Source organism: Notolepis coatsorum (assembly GCF_963971535.1).
Source record: "Notolepis coatsorum genome assembly, chromosome: 20".
In the NCBI taxonomy this organism is placed as follows: Eukaryota; Metazoa; Chordata; class Actinopteri; order Aulopiformes; family Paralepididae; genus Notolepis; species Notolepis coatsorum.
In genome coordinates, this window is record NC_140184.1 from 22,179,082 (window position 1) to 22,205,253 (window position 26,172).

The 26,172-nt window shown below is 44.8% G+C and overlaps 1 protein-coding gene across 5 annotated transcripts in view; it reads right to left on the reverse strand.

The window, feature by feature from the left end:
* The window catches only part of kifc3 (kinesin family member C3), a 54,175-nt gene extending 41,696 nt beyond the window's left edge, over window positions 1–12,479 (reverse strand). The window contains exon 1 of one of the 5 annotated variants that reach the window (XM_084337853.1): window positions 10,747–12,479. In XM_084337853.1, the coding sequence (XP_084193979.1) occupies window positions 10,747–11,358 (612 nt within the window). In that variant the 5' untranslated portion in view covers window positions 11,359–12,479. Of the gene's footprint in view, window positions 1–5,538; window positions 5,721–10,746 lie in introns of those variants that run through there. The other 4 variants (XM_084337852.1, XM_084337854.1, XM_084337855.1 and 1 more) reach the window with 4 other exon arrangements.
* Window positions 12,480–26,172: the final 13,693 nt, after the last annotated feature.

A 26,172-nucleotide genomic window follows, 5' to 3' on the forward strand; every position in this document is an offset into this window, starting at 1 on the left:
TGAAATGAACAATGCAACTTCCTTGTACAAAAAAAATACAAAATCTATATAATTTTTTTTATGAATAATTAAATATCGATACTTGGCGTCCCTGTATCGATACAGTATCGCCACGCAAAGTATCGCGATACTACTACCTATCGATTTCCCCCCCCCCACCCCTACTGTTCACCCTGTATGGATTACCATTTCATGCCGATCTATTATGTATGGCAGTAGGAGATTGCACTTGCGTTATGTGCGATTCTGATCACGTTCCCCTCTGGCCACAGAGACAGTAATGAGCTATTTTTAGCCCTCCAGTGCCTCCACTATGACAACATGGGCAGGAAGAGGACCAATCACTACAGAGCGCAAAGAAAAGAAATGTGTGCGAGTGAGGGAGATTGAGAATGTAGAGATGATTTAAGATGGAGCATGTATAGAAGAACGCTGGCTGGGTGGACACTGCCTCGCTGGACTGTAGAGCTGTGAATCTTCACTGGCCTCACGATTAGATTACGATTCAGCTGTCCATGATTCGATTCGATGATGCATCTCGATGCAGCTCAATAATATATTACATCCTCAATTTTATAATCTATATTACTACACATGGCTACTTTTTCATCAATTAATACAAGCAGTCAGATAAATGAACTTTTATTTAGAAAGTTCTTAAATCACCAGGGTGGTCAGGTGGCGTAACGGAGATTGCGTTCATCACCAACCCCGGAGCGGCTGGATTCACCTGTTCGAATCCAGCTCACAGCTCCGGGGTTGTCACCAGCTTGGCTGGCCGTTCACACTAATACAATTGGCAGTATTAGAGGGTGGGAGAAGCTGGCGGGGTGGGTCCGGGTCGTTGTAAACAGCGACTCCTACAGTTCGGTCGGGGGGCCTGCTAAGCGCGGATAGGATCTAAGTGGGATAGTGTGATCCTTCCACACGCTACGCGCTCTCAGTGAGAATCCGCGCTGCCAGGTGAAAAGAAGCGGTTGATTGGCTGGACGTGTGTCGGAGGAAGCACATGGTAGCCTCCACTCTCCCAGACCGACTGTGGGGGGTAAGTGCGCAGCGACCAGGAAGGGGATTGGGAATTGGCATAACGACTAACATTGGGATGGGAGAAAATCAGAGGAAAAAGGAGGAAAAAAAAAAAAAAAAAAAGTTCTTAAATCAGAATGTCAAAATAAATGTCTTTACTAGTGTTGCATGATACAGATACTAGAAAGGTATCTCGATACCCAGCTGTTAAAAACGGTTCAATACTCTTTTTTATTAGTATCAGTATCAATACTTTTAGAATAGCCTGATGCTGTATTTTATATGAGTTGAGTGGATGCATGACCAGAGCACTAGCTTTAATAATACAACAATAATAATAATATATTTGTAGGGCGCTCGGCTTTATAGTTGTGGAGCAAATCCCAAAGCGCTACATTGTAAAAGATAAAAGCTAGCAATACATTTTTTATTTTTTAGTAATTATTTATTTTATTTTAATAATCGATTATGTTTGGTCACTGCATCGATGCAGAATCGTCCACGTCCGCATCGCGATGCATCTTAGAATCGAGAAATGTCCACACCCCTACTGGACTCCAGCGGCTCGCACACGTGATGCCGTCCATACAGACGCCGTAATAAACAGAGCCTTTCACTGTCTATTTTGCCGAGTACCTCTTGTCTCATGCTAGAAAATAGGCTCTGCACCGAATCGTTAGGGTGACGTGCTGTTGCTGTCATGCAGGGCCGCTCTGCTCAAATAGGCTGTGTGGCTGTTCTAACCTGTTAACATGGTCACTGTGTGGCTGTTCTAACCTGTTAACATGGTCACTGTGTAGCTGTCCTAACCTGTTAACATGGTCACTGTGTAGCTGCTCTAACCTGTTAACATGATCACTGTGTGGCTGTTCTAACCTGTTAACATGGTGACTGTGTGGCTGTTCTAACCTGTTAACATGGTCACTGTGTGGCTGTTCTAACCTGTTAACATGGTGACTGTGTGGCTGTTCTAACCTGTTAACATGGTGACTGTGTAGCTGCTCTAACCTGTTAACATGGTCACTGTGTGGCTGCTCTAACCTGTTAACATGGTCACTGTGTGGCTGTTCTAACCTGTTAACATGGGTCACTGTGTAGCTGCTCTAACCTGTTAACATGGAAACGATGATGCAGACAAATTGAATTATTCAATGTTATACATTTTCACACTTTCCTTCAAACTAATTTAGTCACAGATGTCGCCATTTAGTACAAGATCTGTGTTTCAGAGACGTACAGGCGTAGAGACAGAGGTGTTTCAGAGACATACAGGTGTAGAGACAGGTGTTTCAGAGATGTACAGGTGTAGAGACGGAGGTGTTTCAGAGACATACAGGTGTAGAGACAGAGGTGTTTCAGAGACATACAGGTGTAGAGACAGAGGTGTTTCAGAGATGTACAGGTGTAGAGACGGAGGTGTTTCAGAGACGTACAGGCGTAGTAGAGACAGAGGTGTTTCAGAGACATACAGGCGTAGAGACAGGTGTTTCAGAGACATACAGGTGTAGAGACAGAGGTGTTTCAGAGACATACAGGCGTAGAGACAGAGGTGTTTCAGAGACATACAGGTGTAGAGACCGAGGTGTTTCAGAGACATACAGGTGTAGAGACAGAGGTGTTTCAGAGACATACAGGTGTAGAGACAGAGGTGTTTCAGAGACATACAGGTGTAGAGACAGAGGTGTTTCAGAGACATACAGGTGTAGAGACAGAGGTGTTTCAGAGACATACAGGTGTAGAGACAGAGGTGTTTCAGAGGCTGTGACGTACAGGCGTAGAGACAGAGGTGTTTCAGAGATGTACAGGCGTAGAAACAGAGGTGTTTCAGAGGCTGACATACAAGCGTAGAGACAAGGGCTGTCACTTCAACAAAAATCGAATTCGATATTCGTTGCAGAATTGTAGACAAGTTTGAATTCGAATTTCAGTGTAAAAAAACAACAACTCTCGAGTCTAAGCTATTTTCAAAGTTTTGGCTATTTCTTTTTACCATGGTATGTTTGGTATCATTCTTTTTAGCACAGTCACCTATATGACCTAACCGTTTGTTTTCGTACTGTACTGTATACTGCATACTGTACAACACGATTTTAGAAGATGTGTTTTTCTACTATGAGGCTGAGCAAATGTAAACATGCTCCATGAAGCATTAGAAACAATGAAAATGTGCCCTCAGGTTGCCTATGTACAAACAATTATATGTATAAACAATTCTTACCTCGCCTCATAATTCTCCTCTGAAATGGCACAAAACAACTCCAAACGCACCCCAAAAGACCGACAACTAGCGTGATCAAAAACGGCAAAGATAATAATACAAATAGAGGACAATTTACGCATGCGTAAAACCTTATTTAGCATTGAATTGAAATTATCCTGTTTCAATTATTTCTTGGGCTATCAACACCAAATCAAAATGACCTACGATGTAGTTTCAGGCCTGCTCTTTCGATGAGCGTTCAGGAAATTCTCCGCCAGACCTCGTCAAACAAATGATGTCACTTGGTCACGCCGGCGTGCTGGTCGACTCCTGAGAAATATTAAAACGTGTTTTACCATTTTTACCGGTATCCTTATTTTAAAAAAAATTATTAAATGTTTGTTATTCTAATTTCTCCATTCACGTTCGAATCTCACGTTTTTATGTAAATTCGAAATTAAATTAGAAAATCGAAAATAATGTGACAGCCGGGGCGACTGGGTGGCGTAGCGGAGATTGTGCTCGTCACCAATGCAAGAGACTCCGGTCTCGACTCCCCAAGTCGGCATTGCCTGCTGCTTGAGCCAGTCGTCATACTATCTCAATTGGCAGAGGTAGCGGGTGGTAAGTCGATGGGTGGGGATTGGACATTGTGGACAGCGACTCCTACAGGTCGGTTGGGTGACGCCTGTACAGCAGAGACAGGAAGTATCGGGGGCAGCGTGAGCCTCCCACGCATTGATCCTCGCCACTGAGAGTCCGCGCTGTCTGGTGAAAAGATGCGACAGGCTGCCTCCTCGTGTACCGGAGGGGACACGTGATGCAAGGCTTCTATCCTCCTCACTACAGCCAACCAGTGGGAGGCCTAGTCTAGCAACATTCAAGACAGGGGAGGGGAGAATTGGTGATACGAAATTGGGATGGGAGAAAAAAAATTGAAAAATAAGGAGAAAAAGTGGATAGAAAAAAAGAAAATAATGTGGCAGCCCTAGTAGGTGTTTCAGAGGCTGTGATGTACAGGCAGAGACAGAGGTGTTTCAGAGGCTGTGACGTACAAGTGTAGAGACAGGTGTTTCAGAGGCTGACGTACAGGACGGTGTAGAGACAGAGGCGTTTCAGAGGCTGACGTACAGGTGTAGAGACAGAGGCGTTTCAGAGGCTTATTATAAAAGTGCCTCTTTATTGTCCTCCTTGGGATGAGAGACAACAGACTGACTCCGAGGCGAACAAAGAGCTCTTCATTAAGACCTGCCTTTCACATCCATAATTTACACAGCAAACCCAAGGGTTGAGGGTCTCTCACTGTCCAGCTCACAAACACTCACTGTGGTCAAGCTGCGGCCTGCTAATGGCTTTAACTGCTCTTTAACTTCCTCACACGTGCACAGGCAAACCGGCATCACATAATTACTATTCCAGCCCGTCAAAGACGGCGGCACACAGGATAGGCTGCTCGCCGCCTGCTCGTTGCCTAGGAAGTAGGAATCATCCATCTTTGTATATAGAGATCATCCCACATATAGTACAGCTCAGTCTTTTCTCCTGGGGTCAAAAAAAATATCTGTTCTTGATAAATGTAGTCTTTCATCCTCTTCTCCTCCAGATCCATCCTTCATCCTTCAACCCCCCCCCCCCCCCCCCCCCGCCCCACCCTCCTAAACTAGGTCAGATGATTCACAGCTATCCTCCCAGTCACCACGCGCTCCGTGTCAAAACCTGTCTGCTCCACGCCAGACGGCAGGAGAAGCAACATGGCTATGTTTAAGCTCGACTGCACGGCCACAGCCACGGTCCTCAAACACAAACACCGTCCGGTGGATAGTCACAGAAATAAGGCTTTGAGCACAAAACGGAGGACGAGATATAATACCATCAAGCAGACAAAAGGAGAGGATTTACAGCACATGACGGCGAATGCAAACACGGAGTGCCGAGGGAACAGAGAGGCCAACAGCCTGCAGCAGCCTAGGCAGGACGTGGGGGACAAACAACAGGCATCCAGGCCATCAGTCAAGACAACAGGGGGAAATATAACACTAACCCCCTGGTTAGGTTACAGCCTCATTCTCTTTCCCATCTCACAGAGTGACTCCATTCATTCCCTCCGCTTTCTATCGTCCCTCTTAGCATCCACCTCTCTGCATTTCCCTCACGCACCTCCAATTCATACGATGCATCTCCTCTCGATTCAACATGTCCCCGTCTTTGCCCTCTCCCTACCCCCCCCCCCCCCCCCCCACCCCCATATCTCCATCTTCTCTCATTCCATTACTGACATCATCATCCTTCCATCTCATGGTCATTGTGCTTACCTCCCTCCCTGTGGTCTCGGCGCTCCCTTCATTGCTGCATCATTACAAGATTCCCTCGACACACGCACACATATATATTATAGGCTATACGTATGGCACACAGAGACCGAGATCTGTGTCAATGTCACCAGCCGGCCCCGTCGCTACTGCATGCACACACACACACACACACGCACACACACACAGACACACACACGAGCTGCTTTCGCTCTGCGTTCCTTAGTAACAGTGGAATCTAAGCCAGCATCACGTCCCCCACCCTGTAGCCCCCCTTCTCTCTCTCTCTCTATTCCCCCCACTTGTCCCCTCCCTCCTTTTTTCTCTCTCTTTCTCCTCCCTCACTTCCTCTAGTGGAGGAATAAATATTTCAGCCACAAATGAAGCATGGCTGCTGTGCTCTCCTCCCCCCTCCTTAAATATTAAACTACGCTCTGTGTGTGCGTGTAATCATGTAGGCTTAAGCCTTATGTGTCTGACTCTGATCATGTGCCCCTTCTCCACTCCAGAATACTGAGAGCAACATAAGTCCAACACACACTGCAGAGGGTATAGTAGGATAATGAGTTGGCCATAAACAATGAATGGTAGAACAATGTGGTAGAATACCCCCCCCCCCCCCCCCTACACACACACACACACACACACACACAGAGACAGCATTATGCCATGCTGAGTGATATCGTTACAGTGCTACATTGATCCTGTCCAACAGTGAGCGGGTTCACTGACAACATTTCTAGACGCTAAAAACCCCTCCCTCATCAGTGATGGTTTACTCAAGGGTTATGGGTAATGGTGTTTTTCATGCCAGGCCTCGATCTGGAGACATGGAGACTGCGAAGCCAAAGTCATAATCAGAGTCTCCGGAGTTTTGCAGTGGGCCAACTGTTCCATGTGTTGCTGTTTATATGTCCACACAGCCTGCACAATTATCTAATTGGGGTATATTCTGCTTTGTATCACAAAACAGTTATGTCTGGTAATTGGTATTATAAATGAAAAAAGGCGGGACTGCAATCTGCAACATTTATAGGAAAGTGAATCGTCCTTGCTTCATCTTAATTGGTACCATTAGGTGTGCAGATGAAATTACTTTTACAATGACTTAACATTTTTCAAAACTGCAACGCAGGTCCTTCAACTGGATAAGAATTCCAGATTGAGTTACTCTAGTCTGACTTTAATTTGGAATGGAACTAAATCCAGTCCCACTATCCGGTTACCAGGCTTCCTGTGAACTTGTGAACTTGTGACTGTGTGTGTAGCTGTCTGGTAGGTAAGAGAGGGCAAACAACGGTGTGTGTTTGTGTGCACATGCGTGTATATTCCTGCAGGACTGTCCTGCAGCTGTCCTGGCAAGGACACAGCAGGAGCTCAAAGGACAGTATTTCAACAGTGAATTATAAATGAGACACGCTACACCCGGTTCTCGGGTAGCCTTCTTGATCAGACACCACGGTATCAATGTTAGAAGAACTGCATTCCTCAAGCTGCACTCAATGGAACTAGGGATGCACACCGATCCGATATTGGCCCCGATATGACTAAAATAGCTGGATCGGGTATCGGTAAAAAAAGGAAAAAGAAATTGCGGATTTTTAAATGTTTTATTATAATATAATATAATAAATAAAATAATAAATAACAATTCAGTACATTTATATCTGTGTTCATTTGTTACATTTTGTTTCACTAAGTTAGGAAAGTAATGTTTTAAGTCAAGCCTTGCACAAAATAATGATCCCAGTCTCTTCCACACAGTGAGGCATACAGTTTATTAATTGAACAATGGGTATCGGATCGGTACTCAGTATCGGCCAATACCCAAAGCCAGGTATCGGTATCGGGACTGAAAAAGTCGGATCGGTGCATCCCTAAATGGAACATCATCATCATTGTGGAGTGTGCGAACCCACCGGCAGACAACTCATCCATAGATATGCATTCATTCACATCATTTACAAAATCAAAATCAAATACAAAAATTGTTTTCTGTACAGAATGCGCTCTTCTTTCACCTTTTCTGCTAGACTCACCCTGGTTGACAATTCTTCCCATGTTAGACTATGGTGACATTGTCTGCTTACAATTTTTTTTTTCTCCATCACTCTGCCATCCGTTTCGCTACAAATGCCCCTTTCAGAACTCACCACTGCACTTTATATTCCTCTATAAACTGGCCATCCTTCACAACACCCTTCCAGAACTCACCACTGCACTTTATATTCCTCTATAAACTCACCACTGCACTTTATATTCCTCTATAAACTGGCCATCCTTACACAGCCGTTGTGAAATACTGGTTTATGATGATCTATAAAACTCTCCTTGGTCCGTCACCCCACTACCTGTGTAGTTTGTTGAAATGTGCACCTGCTGTCCACAACACCTGTTCTACAAATCTCATCCTGCTGAAAATCCCCAAAACACACTCAGTAATTGGTCAATCGTCATTTCAGTCTGCCGTGCACACAGACTGGAACAATTTACAAAAAAAGTCTAAAACTGGACAATTTCATCTCCAAATCAGCTTTCAAAAGATACCATCATGGACATTTATAGTGACACTTGCACTTGCATCTCCCTGCCTGCTGTGGCTGTTTTGTTTTGCTGCGTTTGTCCATCATTTTAACTTGTTTTAATCTTGTTCCATTCAGGGTTTCCGTTAGAAAAAATTGTTGCCGGTCTACGTGTCCGGCAAGATTTCAATCTACCGGACAAATGGGATCAATTCCGGTCAGTTTATTGAGCTTAAAAACAATTGATAGGCAGGCTATATAAAGAATGACTTCCTCAAGGCATGTAGATTTATAATATTTTAACTTAAAACTAGGCTACTTTTGCGTATACAGTCATTATATTCCAAATAAAATAAGTCCCGAGACTCCGTGCTGCTGCTGACTTTAAATCAAATAGGTGTCTGGGCAGTCGGCCAGACATTAAATACAGCAGTGTGTTATAATCACATTTTTATGAGCTAACGAATTCCGTTATATTGGACATTTGTATTAATTATATCAAGCGAAGAACTGAGAAATTTGGCAGAGAGAGATGGCAACATTATCGTGAAATATAAACGTTGCGTGATGACTATTATATCTCCGCTTCCCAACGAAGTACATACCAATAGTATGCAACTGCAGAGCCGCAGAGCCAGCGGCGCTCTCAGTCCGGTCTGGGGACCGCTCAGCAGCGCCCCCCACCCAACAGCTGAATTGCCAATGGCTGAATTGGAGTATTGCACTGTGCGCGCACAACTGTCAGCTCTGCGGCTCTGCAGTTGCATGCTTCTCGCAAATCTAGCTCCCGCTGCCAAACCAAATGAATCTCGACATCGCTTCACCAATAGTCGTTATCAGAACACTACACACATATCATAATAGAACACACATCGTTGTCATTATTAGACCTGCTTGGTGAAGCAACAATGAAACAAATGTAACTATTTTAATACAATTCAAATTGTGCTTAGAGGGAATTATTTTCACCAGACATTATGACCGGAGAGATTTAAATATGTCGGACTTCAACAGATTTTGCCCGTCAAAAACCGGTAATTACCGGACAACGGAAACCCTGGTTCCGTTTTAACTTTGTATTTATTTTACCCCCTTCCCCCCTATCCCTCAACAGGCTGTGCCTTTTGCCAGGTCGCCATTGTAAATAAGAATGTGTTCTTAATGACATACCTGGTTAAATAAAATAAAGATAAATAAAATAAAATGAAGGGAAGCTGACACAAGGAGATCTTGTGTGTCAAGAGAGAAGGATGAGTTGGGGATGGAATGGAGCTGGAGGGTTGTTGTTGTGGTCAAGAGCCAGAAACGCATCAAATTAAATCGTCCCGAGAGATTAGAAACCACATTACTACTCCCCCCCCCCCCCAAACGTACACACAGCAGATAGAGAAGACTGAGGACAGTCTGGTCAGATTAACAATATGTTTGGTTACATAAGATGTGATCTGCCTGTGTTTCCATGTAAGGGAGGGACCTGACCCAGCCTTGTGTCTAAATGCAAGGAGTTAGCGGATTTCTGGGTAAATTCTATGTCACTGGAGCTGGAGGATGATACAGTTTAGGGATGGGTCATAAAAAAAGATTGCGGCGAGGTAAAGTCAACATTTGTAATGTGGTTGTACATTTTTTTTTATATGCAGGTTATTGCCTCCAATAAAGTCCCAAAACGTGTTGACTGAAAGGCTATTTTCAATTTCAGCCAATAGGAGTGTCAAAACAGCTTGGAGAAAGAGCCTGGTGCATTGTTCCAACTTCCTGCCTGGCCTCTGTGGCCTGTATACGCTCATGTTGTTATTATTCCTCCTTGCCTCAGTAACGTAGCTGGCTGCAATGTAGCGTAGCCTTGTGCCGTGGCAAAAATCTTTTTCGTTTGAATGAAACTCTGGTCTAGCGTGTAGCAGAGATCTTCTACCGTGGAAAACATCAAGAAGTTTGAATGGAACTTGTCTAGCATGTAGCAGAGATGTTCTACCATTGCAAACATCAAGAAGTTTGGATGAACCTTGTCTAGCGTGTAGCAGAGATGTTCTACCGTGGCATCATGTCCACAAGGCTGACTAGTCAAAATTCTAAATCAACATTTGAATTTTATTCGTTTATAAAAATTGAAAAAATAATTAATTTTTTAATCTTTTTTTTATGAGTCTATTCATTCTGTTTAAACCAATGGGGTTTTTCTTCACAGTTGCAGATAAAGATTAGGCTACACTAATATTATAGTATTATACTATAAGACGTCACCATCACTTTTGTACCAACCTTGCCCTTATTGGATTATTTATGTTGACGAAACTGATGAGTAATATTCATTAAAGAAAGTTGATTTAATAAAAAAGATAAATACTCACTTAATCAGATTAATCACTTTATTCAAATTGAGGATTTAGTTTGAGGATATTAAAAAATAAAAATAAATTAAAAAATTTATTAAATCAGAAAATGGCCTCAAATATAAATCAGAAATAAGAAACATGATATTTTGGCCATATCACCCTACCCCATCTCACTCTGTAAACCAAAGGCACAGATTTGAGATGAAACTACATGCTGCTTAGCACACCCCCTCTCCTCCCCGCTTCCTGTATCCTCTCCCTTCCGATTCACTTCCTCATGTTATCATACCTTCCCCACCTGCATTACTACATTGGTAATCGTAAACACCTCTCCATCGTCCTTCACCGATTATTACCTCATCTCTCTGCCCGTGTTCCCTCACCTGCACTCCTTCTCTGCTAAAGGGACACCTGGAGCGCCTGGTTCTCCTGGGCCCAAGGGGACGGCTGGGGCGCATGGTGCTCCCACTTAGGTGGCGGCGGTTGACCGATGCCGAGGACGCGCGCGCGTCCGTGGGGTAAGACGGCCGGTGAGAGAGCGCGGCGCGGAGCCAATGGCAGTGACATGATGGGAATAGCCAGACTCTGAGGGGCGGCGATGGGCCAGGGCCCTGAGCCGTGAGTGTGGTGGACCTGACCTCCCTGTGGTCCCGTCGGATAGCCCTTAGGTAGGCCCCCTCTTGGGGGTCATGGAGGCTGCCTCTTCGTCCAAACCTCCGTCTTCTCCCCAGTTCTCCATCCAGTCTGCAGTTCATCAGGCCATGATGGAGGTCTGCAGCCTCCTTCTCCCCCTCACTGGGCCCCAAACCACTTCCACGCCCTCCGAGTCGGGGGACAGCGGCTTTGCCTCCTTCCCCCTCTGACGAAGCGCTGTCCCCGGCCTCGTTGGACTCAGACTCCAGGGCCTTGTGTCGATTCTTAAAGAAGCTATGGATGGTCAGCACCAGCAAGGTACAGAGCACGTACATGATACGTGACGAGTGGGCCGGTCCTGGGGAGGTGCCTCTCGACTCTCAACGCCGTCCACTTCTATATGGGACAGTCACACAGCGTTATTCTACATGGATACAGGTTCCATTCTTCAGAATTGTGTGAAGGATCCTCCGGTTCAGAGAGAGTCCAGGTGAGAGTGGTCTGCAACGTCTTGGGTTTCTAGGCATCAGCCTCCAGGGGACATTATGACATCAGCTGACAGACGGCAACAAGAGGAGGCGAGACAGAGTTCCAGTGACGGGTGTTCCGTTCACCTCCTCTGCACCAACTCCAAGATGGCACCTTTCTTCAGCCCTCCAATGGTCACCAGAATTATTTTTAAATAGTCCAACGATGTTATAAGCAGTTTCAACTGAACAATGGCAGGGAGTCTTGAAGCGCATCGTGTCCTGTGTTAATCCCGAGTCTCTTCTCTCCTCAGCCGAGACCGAGGGATAATATGACTGCTGTTGAATTGTGAGCCATTCTAATCCTTCTATCCTCTCTTCTGCTCTCGCTCACACTGATTTCATATGATATCACCTGTGTCACCTTTGTCCTGAAACCCGCCCACGCAGTTAAGTACACAGAACTGATAAAAACTTCTGGACTCTGTCCTGTTTTCACAGCGATTACTGTCCTGTTGCCAAGTGGACAGTGTCCAGGTAACCCAAACCTACAGCGGGGAGCTCAGTGTCTACAATGTTATTCCAGACACTCTTGCCTCACGTGCTTGCAAAACAAAAGCAAAAACATAAACACAAACTTGATTCCTATTAAGTTAAAAACACACAGAACGAGCGTCCGGAAACCAGGAAAATAAATCTAATCCACACCCCTGTGGGGTCAAGAAGGACCATTAATGATCTCTCAGTCGTCCCCACACATTTATGAAGACACAGAGCCGTGGTCCACTCCACAGTATGTCTTTGATGTTGGGTCCTTCCTTCCGTGTCCTGCTGATTCATGAGTCCTTCTGATCATAAAAACGGGTCCACAGGGCATCTCCTCCTCCTCCAGTCCGCCTGAGGGACACAGAACCGCCCCGGGGCTGTACCCCTCTCTGCACTCACTCAGACGCCAACCCGCCCTCCGTTTGTGGACCCAGAGATTAGCGTGTTGTCAGGTTAGTGCGTCACCTCATCAGTGAGAGTGTGTGTGTGTGTGTGTATCCATTCCACTCTCACTCGTGTTCACTTTCCATGTCTCTGGCCCGCCCTCCCTCCCCTCCCTCAGCTCCGTCCATCTGTTGTTGAGGGATAACCGCTGGGAGAGGGATAGAGCCCTTTCACTGATGATGTAACACATACACTATATTTATAGTTTATGTAAAAGGCGAAAAAAAGAATGCAGCCATTCAGGAGATCAACCATTCAAACTGATCCCTGGTTTCCTATTGGTCATCATCGCCATGGCGAGAGAGCGAGAGAGAGCAAGAGAGCCGACCTCGTTTCTCAGTGTCCTGCATGCCTGACTGTTGTCCTGGTACGTGACAGCCCCCGGCAACACCGTGGAGACCCTGCGGCCATGGGAACACGGCCGTAGTGGGAACTGACTGTTTAAATCACAGTCACTGAATCGTGATGCGTGGTCCAGATTGTTGGGCGAGGCCTCTGTGATCTTGTGAGCAGTTTCCTGTACCGAAACATATTGTAAACATGGGATGGACTTTTTCTCCCCATGGGCTGTTCTGTAGGAACAAAAGGACAGTCTTCCACCCGAGTGGTCAATTTTAGTGCCCTAATGAAGGGGAGGACACCGAGCAGGACCGCATGTTCCGGCTTGTACTCGCACACAAACTTGGGCACCCCGTGAAGGAGGTCAGCCAACGCTCTGCCGACAAACCCCTACATTGTGCCGCGTGAAGCCATTTCAAATTCCTGGTGTTTTTCTCATGACCCTCCAATTCCAACGTTCCCAATACAATAACACATAACCTTGTCTGAACAGAAGACCTTGAACAAACAGTAGGAAAACAGCTACATGAGAAGGTTCGATGGCCGGCTGACCTGGTTCCTAGATATCAAACCACTTCTTTCCACAGAACTGTGTGGTGACCTGCCATTCTGCCAATGCTCCGGATAACAAATCAATCATTAAACAGAACAATAAAATTCAACACACAAACGAGGGTTGTGGTGGATAAATGTCTGAAGGAGTTGGATGGATGAGTTCCACAGAAAGGTTTTACGAGCAGGCGTGGATGATAATCTGGACCGGATACATTTCAAGGGCAAGTGGAATTTAATCCTACAGTAGCCCACATTACTACGTGGCAAATGACGCGATTGCATTTCATTCCAACTTGAATCAATGTCAAAACATGTCTTTTATCACCAGAGGTTGAAGTTCGATTACCGCGGTCAAGGAAGTGAATGGAATAGTTCCATAAAATCTGTCCTGGTAAACCTGTGCATTTGTCGGTCTGCGCAAGGAGTGAAAAGGTGAGGGGATTTTTACAGGGATTTCAATGTAAATTCTATGTCACTGACTCAAGAGAAGCATTAGCTTGAAAAAAGATGAACAAACTGGTGTCCGACTGTCCGTCCGTCTGTCTGTCTGTCTGTGTGCGTGTGTGTGCGTGGCTGGTCTGTGTTTAAGGAGCTCAGACCACCTGGGTTAAGCAGCTTACAAGAGAAATGTGCTCACTCCCTCTCTCTTGAAGAGCTTTTGAATAAAAGGGTTCAAAGATTGTCACCGCTTGGGAGTCCAAGAAATGGCCTCATCGGGGGTTACACATCTAAAAAGGAGATGGAATAAGAGATGGAATAAGAGGTGGAATAAGAGAAAGGGAGAGACAGCGAGAGCAGAAGGGGAGAGATCCGAAAATCAAAAGCCTCAATCCCACAATAAACTCCATCTCCTATCCCAACATGCACTGCACACACCCTTTTCATCTCCTCATCTGGGCTATTTCAGGGGCAAATTACAGAGCCAGAACCAGCCGGGTGGAAACACACACACACCACACACACACAGGCGGGCGGGCCCTTAATAACAGGCTAGAGAGGGGGCGTGACATTGTTGTAGGATGAGCTAGTAGGGAGGCCAACACGTCACAGACATCATTTATCTGAGAAGCACTTCATTCACGGAATACACAAGGACTTGTGTGGGTGATACTGGTGCAGAGAGACATCGACAGCTTACAGTGACTTAACAGACTACAGACTACAAGTATCGCCCTTCATTTAGTACTTTATACCCGTTAATTACAATACAATACAATACAGTTGTGGCTGTGGAGGGAGGCGAGGAGTAGTGCACAGACCAAAGTACCCTGGGGTGGATTAAGTACCTTCAAGGCTTGAGATGAAAGTGGTGCATAGACCAGAGTACAATGAGGTAGCTCTCCTGAATAGTAATTTATGCCTTTTATCAATGGATGTGTGAAGATTTTCATAATTTCTAGTGTTCCTTCCGTCCTGCATTATGTCTATAGTTTGCCTTGTGGCGAGTTTCTGCTGAACTACTATGGAAACTCAGTTGACCAAATTGCATTATTTTGACAACAATGGCAGGTCTAACAATGGCAAAAATGCCAGATTGAAAGTGTTGAACATAGTACACTACACACACAGAGTACAAAACTTGAAATATCAGCTGATCCCAACGTAGTACTGATCCAATCCATTACCTTTACTGGACAGTACAGACTGAGACCATTTGTTTTGAGTTACTGGATTTAAAACAAATGAAGACTTTGACTTTTAAAATGGCACAATGCCATAACATTTTATAATGACCTGTTGGATTACATTAACCAGAAGTTTGCCTACCAAGATGTCTGTGGTGATGATGATGTAATGGAAAACTACGAGCGGAGAATGATCACAAGGTGGACAGAAGATACAGTAGGAGAAAGGCTGACAGTGAAAGGGGAGACTGAGTGGGCCAACAGGGACAGGCAGAAGAAGTAGAAGGGACAGCCAGAGCCTCAGCTGTCTCCTCCCTCTCTTCCTGTGTTGTTCTATACCCGTCTCTAGGCTAAGCTGTTAAACACAGCATGTTCTCTCACAGCCCTGGGACTGTATACCACACTTCCTGAAGCCCCAGTCTGGAACGGGGGATCTGTGTGGAAAGAGTGCAGAGTGCACAGAGCGACTTCAGCATCTGTACCACATGTCTACGAGCCAAGACAACCCCCGCTCGGGTAGACCGCTCGGTGTCTCAGACTAAGGCACAGTTTCGAGTCGGTTATACATGGTTTGACATTAAAAAGTGTGAGCGTGGCACGTCCAGAGAACAGACCAGTGCCACACATTCTCACACACACACACACACACACGCACGTCTAAAAGCAGAGCGAGAGACCGTGTGCTGCGTTAACAACCACGTCAACTATGTAAACAGTCCTGGTGAAACTAAACATGGGAGTCACGTGGACAGGAGAGGGTAGAGAGAGGCCTTCACCTCTGCCCTACACAGGGTCAGTGTGTATGAGCTTTTGTGTCTTCACAAATGTTTTGTCTATGAAAGGGAAAGCTATCTCATGGTGAACTAAGGAGGCCCATGATGATTAGAGAGAAGCACAATTGGCAGATGTGTACTCACGCCCATTCTATACAGTCACTTTGTCTGTCTATTCTACGGTCCATTTTGACATTATTGTGTCATTTTGTGCATTGATACAATACACAGCTTCTGAACAGGCTGTGTGTCAAGTACACAGGACCAGCTGGGTACTGGGACCAGCTGGGTACTGGGAACGCACTGCTCCAAAAGCACTAAATAATATCCATTCCAAGAATTGGGTGCAGGGTCTGGCAGATTTCCAAAGTTAGGAAGGAGAACCCAGCATTTACTGAATGCAGACCTCCATGCCTAACAATCTCCCCACTTTGCCGTTACATTCCACCGCATAGATGACAGAAACACCAGTTGCCAATCAACAGGTTTCTCCCTCATGAATATATAAAATCATGAATATTCACATTACAACACATTTTGTGACTGTACGACTACCGTAATTCCTCTAATAGTAACCCCGGCTTGTATTTGTTTCAACTGTAGCGGGTACCAGGCTTGTATTAGGAGGAGGCATGTATAAGAGAGAGGCCTATATTTCTAATTTTCAAACAGATCATAATGAATAAATCAACATTTTGTGTCAGTTTGAACCCAGTAAAATGTACTGGGTTCATTTATTGAAACCAAGTACTGTATGAAATAGTAAACAGTGCAATTACAGGTGGTCACTGGTCATTTCAACGTTTTCAAAGTGAAATCAAGTAACTTTACCTTAGCAGCTCCGGGTGCTGTGGGTAGCAACGTTGGCTCTCATAACGTTAGCCAGTTAGCAGCTCCGGGTGCTGTGGGTAGCAACGTTATCTCTCATAACGTTAGCCAGTTAGCAGCTCCGGGTGCTGTGGGTAGCAACGTTAGCTCTCATGGCGTTAGCCAGTTGGCAGCTCCGGGTGCTGTGGGTAGCAACGTTAGCTCTCATAGCGTTAGCCAGTTGGCAGCTCCGGGTGCTGTGGGTAGCAACGTTAGCTCTCATAGCGTTAGCCAGTTAGCAGCTCCGGCGGGTAGGTAGCAACTCTTTTACAGTCAGCTGCTTTCAGCTCTGTTGTTGTTGTGTTACGTGCTGCGCGCGACCCGTGTTCCATACGGAAGCAAGGAGAGGTTCGCTCACGCGTATATTAGTAACCCGGTTTGTATTAGGAGGCCAGCTTATAATTGCTTAGCTCAACAGCGCACCCGGATATTAATAGAGACCCGGATTTTAATAGAATACAGGTTACTATTAGAGGAATTACGGTAACTGGTCAGGAGCTACATTAATTTGAAAAATGGAAAGTTTGGCCTGATGTTGGCGCTAGAGGAAAGGTCATGGGGTCACCAGAATCAATAGGTGTCTTCCTCTTGGGATCATGAATGTAGTAATGTACACAGCAAATGTCATGGCAATCTGACAATTGCCTTTTGAGATATGTCTTAGAGACAGACATGCACACAGACGGGGGCAAAAACTGACTGTATATTGTATACTGTTGTTGTTACACTGAATATTTGCTTCCTAAGATTTGATGAATTAGAAATCACAACTGTTGCTTCCCTTGGACCAAGAACAACAGTTGATTGGAGGATCAAGAAAAAAGGGTGGAGCTTGAGATAAAAATTCAATGACACCTCCAAAAAACACAGGAGTATTCTGCTCTTCCAGAGCATCCAAGCCAGACTCCAGCTGAACTGCTCACTATAGGTTATAATGCAAAGGGCTGCTTACATCAGACATAGGCTACTGTTTATTGGTATACGTCAACTCATCACCTCATCCTGAAAATGTCTAATTCCTCAACTGTTGAGCATACATTGTGTTGTAATACAGTCTCTAATGGCTACACACCTACAGCATCTCTGTCTAGTACAGATAGTATGGGGGGGGGGTCACCATTGGACCACATGATTCAATTCCAATTATTAGGGCTAAGATTCAATTATTTACACCATCCCTGTTGCATCACAACTTCTGTTTCAATTCCATTCTGTACATTGTGATCTTTAGGGCTGCAACGATTAGTCGACATAATCGACGATGTCGATTATAAAAAATCGTCGACGAGGAATTGTTGCGTCGATTAGTCGTTTAAAAGACAATTTTTTATTATTTTTTATTTTATTTTATATATATTTTGTTTGCACTACCCATCTTTGTGAAAGTGGCTTCTCAGCTCTGGTCCAGCTGAAGACTTCTTAGCTTAACATAACAGACCGACAGTAAGTTTGGGGGAACTAATGGGATAACTGGGGATGTTGTTTGGTCCTGACAAGAGTCTCAAAGTCTGGGGTGATGGTAGACAAAGCAACTCTGAGGTCATGCTCAATGTCCAATCTGTTCCTCTGCTCCGTCTTCAGCTGGACCAGAGCTGAGAAGCCACTTTCACAAAGATAGGTAGTGCAAAATTTTTTTTAAATAAAAAACAATTATAAAAAATATATATAATTTTTTTTTATATACATTTTTTCCGATTAGTCGACTAATCGAAAAAATAAGACAGATTAGTCGACTACCAAAATAGTCATTAGTTGCAGCCCTAGTGATCATATTTTACACCAGTTCTCTGCATAACAGAACTAAGCGTTAAACTTCATGGTTAAAAGCAATGGTCAATTACTGTAAGAGGGTTTAAATGAACACAATGCCAGGAAAAATAACACTCTCAAAACCCAGAAAACTGGACTTAGAAAATCTATTTTTATATTCTGTGCATCGATGTGGGATCGGCAAAAGCTAGAATGGTTATTATTACACAAATCGACTATTCCTCCCATCCTTAACAGATAGCCTAGTCATGTCTGTTACCCTCACTCCTGTAACCCAGTGCTGCCTTAAGACTTGTGTCATCTAAGGGTGCTTTCTCACTCACCATTCGGGTCCGTTCCGGTCCGTACCGTCCTCATTCCGGGTTAGGGTGCGAACTTCCCCCCTCCCTCTCCCCCCTCTAGTTTGTGTACACACTTCAGTCTTGGTTCGCTCCGGGTTCTGTTTACGGTTTGCGTTTTGAGCGTGTACGCTTGCCGTAGGCGATGATGTCACGCTCGAAAATATAAACACAGGAAGATGTTAACACGGCGGTGGAGACTGGATGCTGATATAAAATAAACAAATAACCAATAAATATGAAGTTATATTTGAACCTCTGTTGTCAAGCCTCGTCAATATAACCCACCCCCTTTTCTCACGAATGGATGGTGTTGTAGAGTCCGCTTGAGCGTTTCCCAGGGCTAACGCTAAGCTAACGGCTAACGCTAGTTAGCTTAGCCTATTACTAGTAACATTGCTTGCATCAATTATATTGCATGTCATTGATCTACCGGTCGATCACGGCCGACTGGTTGGGCACCACTGGTCTATAGAAATAAATGCATTCGAACAAGAAAGTATAGTAGACATAGCAATGGCAAACGCTAAGCTAACGGCTAACACTAGTTAGCTTAGCCTGTTCAGCAGCTAACATTATCCGGGACATAGACATGCTCCCCATTATCCCATAGCTCGTGGCAATTATATTGCATGTCATTGATCTACTGGTCGACCACGGCCGACTGGTTGGGCGCCACTGGTCTAATAGAAATAAATGCATTCGAACAAGAAACCAATGTATAGACATAGCAATGGCAAACAAAATTGCCAGGCCTAATGCGAGCCAGGTAAGTGTGCTTTGTGTAACGTGGCTTCATGTTTTCATCCACTGAGCTGTGAGGCTCCACAAGCTTGTTTTTGGTTGAGGTCTGAACTCTCAAATTGCCCATAAATATCGTTTTTGTGGGTATTGTCCAGTTGTTGCCGTGTGGTTTTATCTGCCCAAAATTCAAGCAAGCATGAAAGCATTACAGTAACGACGTTGTGTGTGTCACGCCTAGGGATGGGAATTGATAGGATTTTATTGATACGATTCCATTATCGATTCTGCTTATCGATTCGATTCTTTATCGATTCTCTTATCGCTACCTGATCAATTTAAATAAATAAATTGGAAATGCAACAGAACTAAGCTGGTTAGAATAACAACATGCAACTTGACATTTCTGATTGTCATTTATTGTTGAGCCCCCATGTCAGGGGCGACAGTGGCTCGGGAGGTAGAGCAGTCGTCTTACAATCCGGAGGTTCCCGGTTCGATTCCCGCTCCTCCCGGGCAGCGTGTCGATGTGTCCTTGAGCAAGACACTTAACCCCTAACTGCTCCCGATGAGCAGGTTGGCACCTTGCATGGTTGCCTCCGCCGTCGTTGTGTGAATGTGTGAGTGATTGGGTAAAATGTAAGGGTAAAATGTAAGGAACAAATTGTAAAGCGCTTTGGATAAAAGCGCTATATAAAAAAGCAGCCATTTACCATGTCAGAAAAATACAAAATCTGTAAAAAATAAAACATTAACTATAGCCTACACTTAAATAAAATAATGTATTTGAGATTCTCTTAAAATGTATTTATTTTTTTTATCCTTAAACTAATTTAATCTATTGAATAACAGGTCGTTATTCCTCTGACTTCTGTCTCTCACACACACACACACACACACACACACACCACACACACACACACATACACACACACACACACACACACACAGAGCTCCCTCCCCGGGCCCCTGTCCTGTAAGGTATTGGCTTGTGTTGCTACACGGACACATTTGTATGTTGCACCATGGTACTTCCTGTCTGACAGACTCAGAGTAGAGACTTAGTAAACAAACACTCCGGCTCTTATTATATGTGAACTAAAGAGTACAAGGTTTACACAACAGTCCCCACCCGCTGTTTTATTGTATTTGTACCTGTACTATCCGCTGTCAGCTGTTTATCTCTCTTTGTGAGCTTGATTAAATAGCGTTAGCTCACGTTAGCTAGCGATAGCTCCGCGGCTAATTTTAGCTCACCCTAAACGAAATCAATGACTAGGTTCTAAAGCATTCAAGTAGTTTTCACTGCACATAGAAGTAGCCAAACAGCGGGAGCATTTCGGGAGCATATTACCAAAACCCAGGCAATTTCAAGCCCTTAATGAATCAAATAGAGTCTGCCATGGCTACATGCTAACGCTAACATTATTGCGCAACTAGGAAAAACCTGGCAGCGATAAGGGAATCGAAAGTCACGGGAGCCACACAATTCCAGGCATCGGCCAATTAGGAACCGGTTCCCAACCGGAACCGGTTTTCGATTCCCATCCCTAGTCACGCCCCCCCCCGCACCCGAGACCACCTATTTCATCGGTCCAGGTTCAGCGCCCCCGGGGACGAATCAGCGGGGGACGGGGACGGGGGGAAGCGTTCTCACTCAGACGGACACACCCTTTTCTGGTTCGACCCGGCGCTGATTCGACCCCGAATGGTGAGTGAGAAAGGCCCCTGATGCTCCATCCCATATGCTCACACGCCTAATCAGTTTATATTTACAGGTGTGTTGCACCATTAGCATAGCATGCATATTGAGTAACATGTGGCAACAAAGCAGTTTCATAGTAAGGGCTAGACAAGAGGAGGACTTCTAATCTCTTTTACACACATTGTGTGTGAGGCCTTGCACAGAATGTTTGTGTAGTTCTCAATCTCCATCTTCCAACATGGCTGCTTGTAACATACCGCCGTTTTGTACATGGCAATGGAAGAGACAATGGTTGCCATGTGCAAAACATACAAAAAAATATGTGTTGATTTATGAGAAATATATATTTAAAAATACATAATAATTTGGTCTTATTTCTGGATCTTGTAAACGTCGTCAGTAGAACAATAACATCATTATTGTTCAGTGTTTTACCTACTCCTGACTTCCTGATGACTCGTCATACAGAACTTGTAAGTCGCTCTGGATAAAAGCGTCAGCTAAATGACTAAATGTAAATGTACTCCACCACTGCACAGAAATTAAGCATTTTCCCTTTTTAAGTGGTTACCAATGGTTACAGGCAGCCATACTGGAAGAAAGAGAAACATTCCGTGCAAGGCCTCTATTGGGCAGAATTAGTCACAGCTGAACTACACTAATATAAACTCCAGTCTGTTGTGATGCCAATGTGTACTAATGATTTTATGTCTTCTTCTCATACTTTAGAAGCTCTGTTCAAACAAAGTTAACAAACCACATTAAAGTAACATGTGACACAAAGATCCCCATCCAAAAGGCTGCAAACAAACGCTAGAGTAACCACATGCACTTTGATTTCTGTGTCGTAAAGCATCTACAGGCAGAAATCTGTCAACTTGTAAAAAAAGAAAAAATCTAAATATCCAGCAACGCAACAGCCTGAGCAGCACAGAGACTGTGGTACGCAGCACCACCCGGTGGTCATGTACGAAAGTGTTTCCCAGTCTCCTGCACCAATCTGGTTCCAATCAAAGAGCTGTTACATAACACCTTCACGCATGTTTATAAAAAAAAAAAAAAAAAAAAAAAATCACAACATGCCATTCTGAATGACTGGTGGGAAAAACCGGTTCACAGGGTCCACACCCTATTGGTATCATCTCTGCCCAAACACTCCATGGCAGATACTGGAGTGGTAATGTAATAAACAAACCACTTCAAAGAGACACTGAGGTGCATGGTGCTGTACCAACTACCTACACACTCCACCTACATTCAATCATGGCTGTATAAACAAACGTTCAGAGGCCGAAGGGTGTTTGTCCCCTAGTGACAACAGAGATATTAGCATAATAAGATTACTTTTTTTTTAATTACTAGAAATAATTACTTGTCTACCATAGTGGTGGCAAAACTGTCAGTGAAATGGATATAAACCCTGGGATGGGGTGAGAGCTACGGCCTTCTCTAAACGCCGCAATGTCTGTCCTATAAGAATAAGAAATGGCTCATTGAAAATCAGCATTGTCAACACACTGATAATAATGTGTGTGTGTGTGTGAGTAGATATTGTGCGTTTGTCTATGCCTGGGCCATTTAATCTATCATGATGTGCTCTGTCCTTGTGTCCATGACTGTATTGTGCCCTGTTTTTTTTTTTTTTTATTTTATTTTTTTATTATTGATGGTGGTGACTCAGAAAAGTCTTGGCCCAAGCCTAGCCTATGGATTCCCCAGATTGTTGGGAGGATGGATGGAGTGCACTTCAAAATAGCTGGAGTGCTGGTATGTTTGTCTCCCATCTCGAGCCCGTCAAATAAGAACCATGCAAGCTCCATGTCCAAATTCCTGATTTGAAGCAGTGTTCCCAGTTCATGGACAAACGGGGTAGTGGAGTTCTACTCGGAAGCGCTCTGCTCGTGACTCCCGTCTATGGAATGCTCTGCCAGTGATGACGTGTGAGGCACAGACGCAGTGGAGGAAACAGAGTTAATCACTGAACTATATGGAATGAGTCTCTAATTCAAACGTTCTCTGTCTGTGTGTGTGTGTGTGTGTGTGTGTGTGGGGGGGGGGGGGGTCAAACAATAATATCCAGAGCAGATGCCTAGATGTTCCTAATGATTCTGCCTGCTGTACTATATATCGTGAAGGTCAAGTGTGCCTTCCTAGTTGTGTCAGATGAAAAATGTATTCCTCCCTCAATATACAAAAAAAAAACAGCCATTTTGAGTTGACCAAAGGAAGTGTCCTCCCCCACTTCCAAAAATATCCCTAGCACTGTAGAATATCCGTTTGTTGTCAGTAGTTCCAGACACACCCAACTCCTTGACTTTAACCGCCTCCATGTGCCGAGATGTGCTCCCCGTCTCCGCCGGCTAGATGTAGAGGGTCATTATAATCACGTTAAACCCAGAACCCCACAATCTACAGTATAGACTCTTTTTATATCACAAACAGTACTGTATTTGCAAATCTGGTATGTCATAAATGTATAGATGTAGCATTGTCGTGTATGTCATATAGATATGTTATGAATTGAAAATGGGGGACCCTGATGTAAACAAGACGAAAGTTGTGTGTATTGAGCTGTACTGTACCCATTCTGCAATCTGTTAATACAGTTTTCAATCAATCAATCAATCAATCGCTTAATGGACATGAAAGCCAGCTAACTGGGAAAACTGCTGGTCAGTGTCAATGAGCATGCAAGGTGAAACAGTGTTGTCACTGTTGTTGTGCCCAGTGTGTAGTTAGTACTAGTACACACATCACCTTTCACTGGCCCACAGGTCGCTTCTGAAATAAAAACGCTGAGAAAACAGCTTTTTGTCAGACAGTAGGTATAGTGTGGGGGGGAAACTGCTCGAACAGTGGGAGCGCAAAGTGAATTGGAACTGCAATGTTGCCACTTTCTGTAGTTTGCGAGGCGGGGAACAAACAACATACGGTATTATTATGCTCAATTCGACTGTGATTGAAAGGGGTTCGAGGACTGACTGATAAAACCATCTCCTAATTGGAAGGTAGCATCTGTGGGGGGTCATGGTGGCAGCCAAGTACACCACACACCGTACAAGTACAACGTGTGCCATAGCAGGGATATATGGGACTAGTACATTTGTAAACACGTTGTATGTTGTTAACGTTTGTAAAGTAAACCAATTGCACACAAAAAAAGAGATATAATCGATGTTCCCTACCTCGGGTCCAAAGCGCAACACCCCTTCCCTCTCACGTATCCCGTCAGGTAATAATCGTCCAGTCTTCTTATTATGGTTATGGCAATAGCTGAATGAGCTCACAAAAGAATACAACTTGGCTGAGTTGTAGACTCTTTTTCTAACAGTTTTCCATCTTGAAAAGTCTGTCCATGTTGTTGCAAACGCAAGACTTCTCGACTCCACAGGATCCGCCAGGAGTTAGTTCACCAGCTGAGCTGGAAGTTTGAAGACGGTGACGTGTGATTGGCCCAGAGAGTCGTGAGACTTTCCCCCTCAAATTAAAGGTGAAATGCAACCAACAACTATAATACTACTATAGGTAATAGATAGGGTCCAGCTGCAGCGCCGGAGAATCCTCTCACTGCTCTAGGGTCAGGGTGCCACCCACCACCATCGCTATCATCAAATGTTTTACACATGAAAAGAAAAGTGGTGGGCAGGCTACCCCCAGAAATCAATCCACTGCTGTTCTGCTAGTATTGGCCAGCTGAGCGTGCGGTCCTTTGGCTGGCTAGTTCCTATTCATTATCGCCTGGTGGAGATTTTGAAAGCGTGTGTGTGTGTGTGTGTGCGTGTGTGCGTGTGCGTGTGTGTGTGTGTGTCTGGCAGTATATATCTCGCCAACTAACAGGCTGAGGTGGATGGAACATTGATTGCACATAGGCTGATAGCATGTCAGGGACCCAAATTCTGGAATATTTAAATTTAAAACATATCGGTCAACGACACAGTTTTCTTTGTTCATTGAAATACAGTACATTCAGCATGAAGTTATACCTTTAAACACAAGGTAGCTTCAGCTTTCACAATAGATAGTGAATATATTGTTGTTGCTAGTATACCTATGCATTAAAAACATTTATGCATTAATTAATTTCCATCATTGTCCATTGGAATAAGCCCCTCCCCCTTGTGCTTGGACCCTGTTTCTAACATGCTTCCTATTGTAACATCCTCATTTGCAAAGGCTTCAGTCTATACTCTGCGCAAGGCTGTTAAACTTGCTAAGAGGACATATGCTGATAAACTGGAGACACAAATGGCACAAAACGACACAAGAGGCTTATGGCGGGGACTGAAGACAATAACTGACTACAAAGTCAGCGCCCCCTCAATGGGGAGCGACGACGCCTCTCTCGCAGACAAACTCAACTCTTTCTACGCTCGGTTTGGTGTAGACAGTGGCGCCGCTAGCTCTCCGGCTAGTGACGTCACTGGCGCGCCGGCTGTTGTGGAGGGGGGGGGGGGACAAACGCGGGGGGGCGGGGACGCTCTCTCGTTGTCGGAACACAGTGTGAGAAGAGCATTTATGCAGGTGAACACCAGGAAAGCGGCAGGCCCAGATGGTATAACAGGACGCATACTTAAGTCCTGTGCCAACCAGCTAGCCCCGGTGTTCACCGCCATATTTAATCAATCCCTGGCGGAGTCAGTGGTCCCTGCCTGCTTCAAGATGTCTACCATCATCCCTGTATCGAAGAAACCCTCCCCAACATGTCTCAATGACTACAGACCGGTGGCACTCACCTCTGTGGTCATGAAATGTTTCGAGAGGCTGGTCAAGGACCATATTTGTGCCTCCCTCCCCAGTGATATGGACCCTATGCAATTTGCATACAGGACAAATAGGTCCACCGACGACGCGGTCTCCCAGGTACTGCACAGCACCCTCTCTCACCTTGACCGTCAGAAGGGGGGCTATGTGAGACTGTTGTTCATTGACTACAGCTCAGCGTTCAACACCATAGTCCCCACCAGACTGGTGGACAAGCT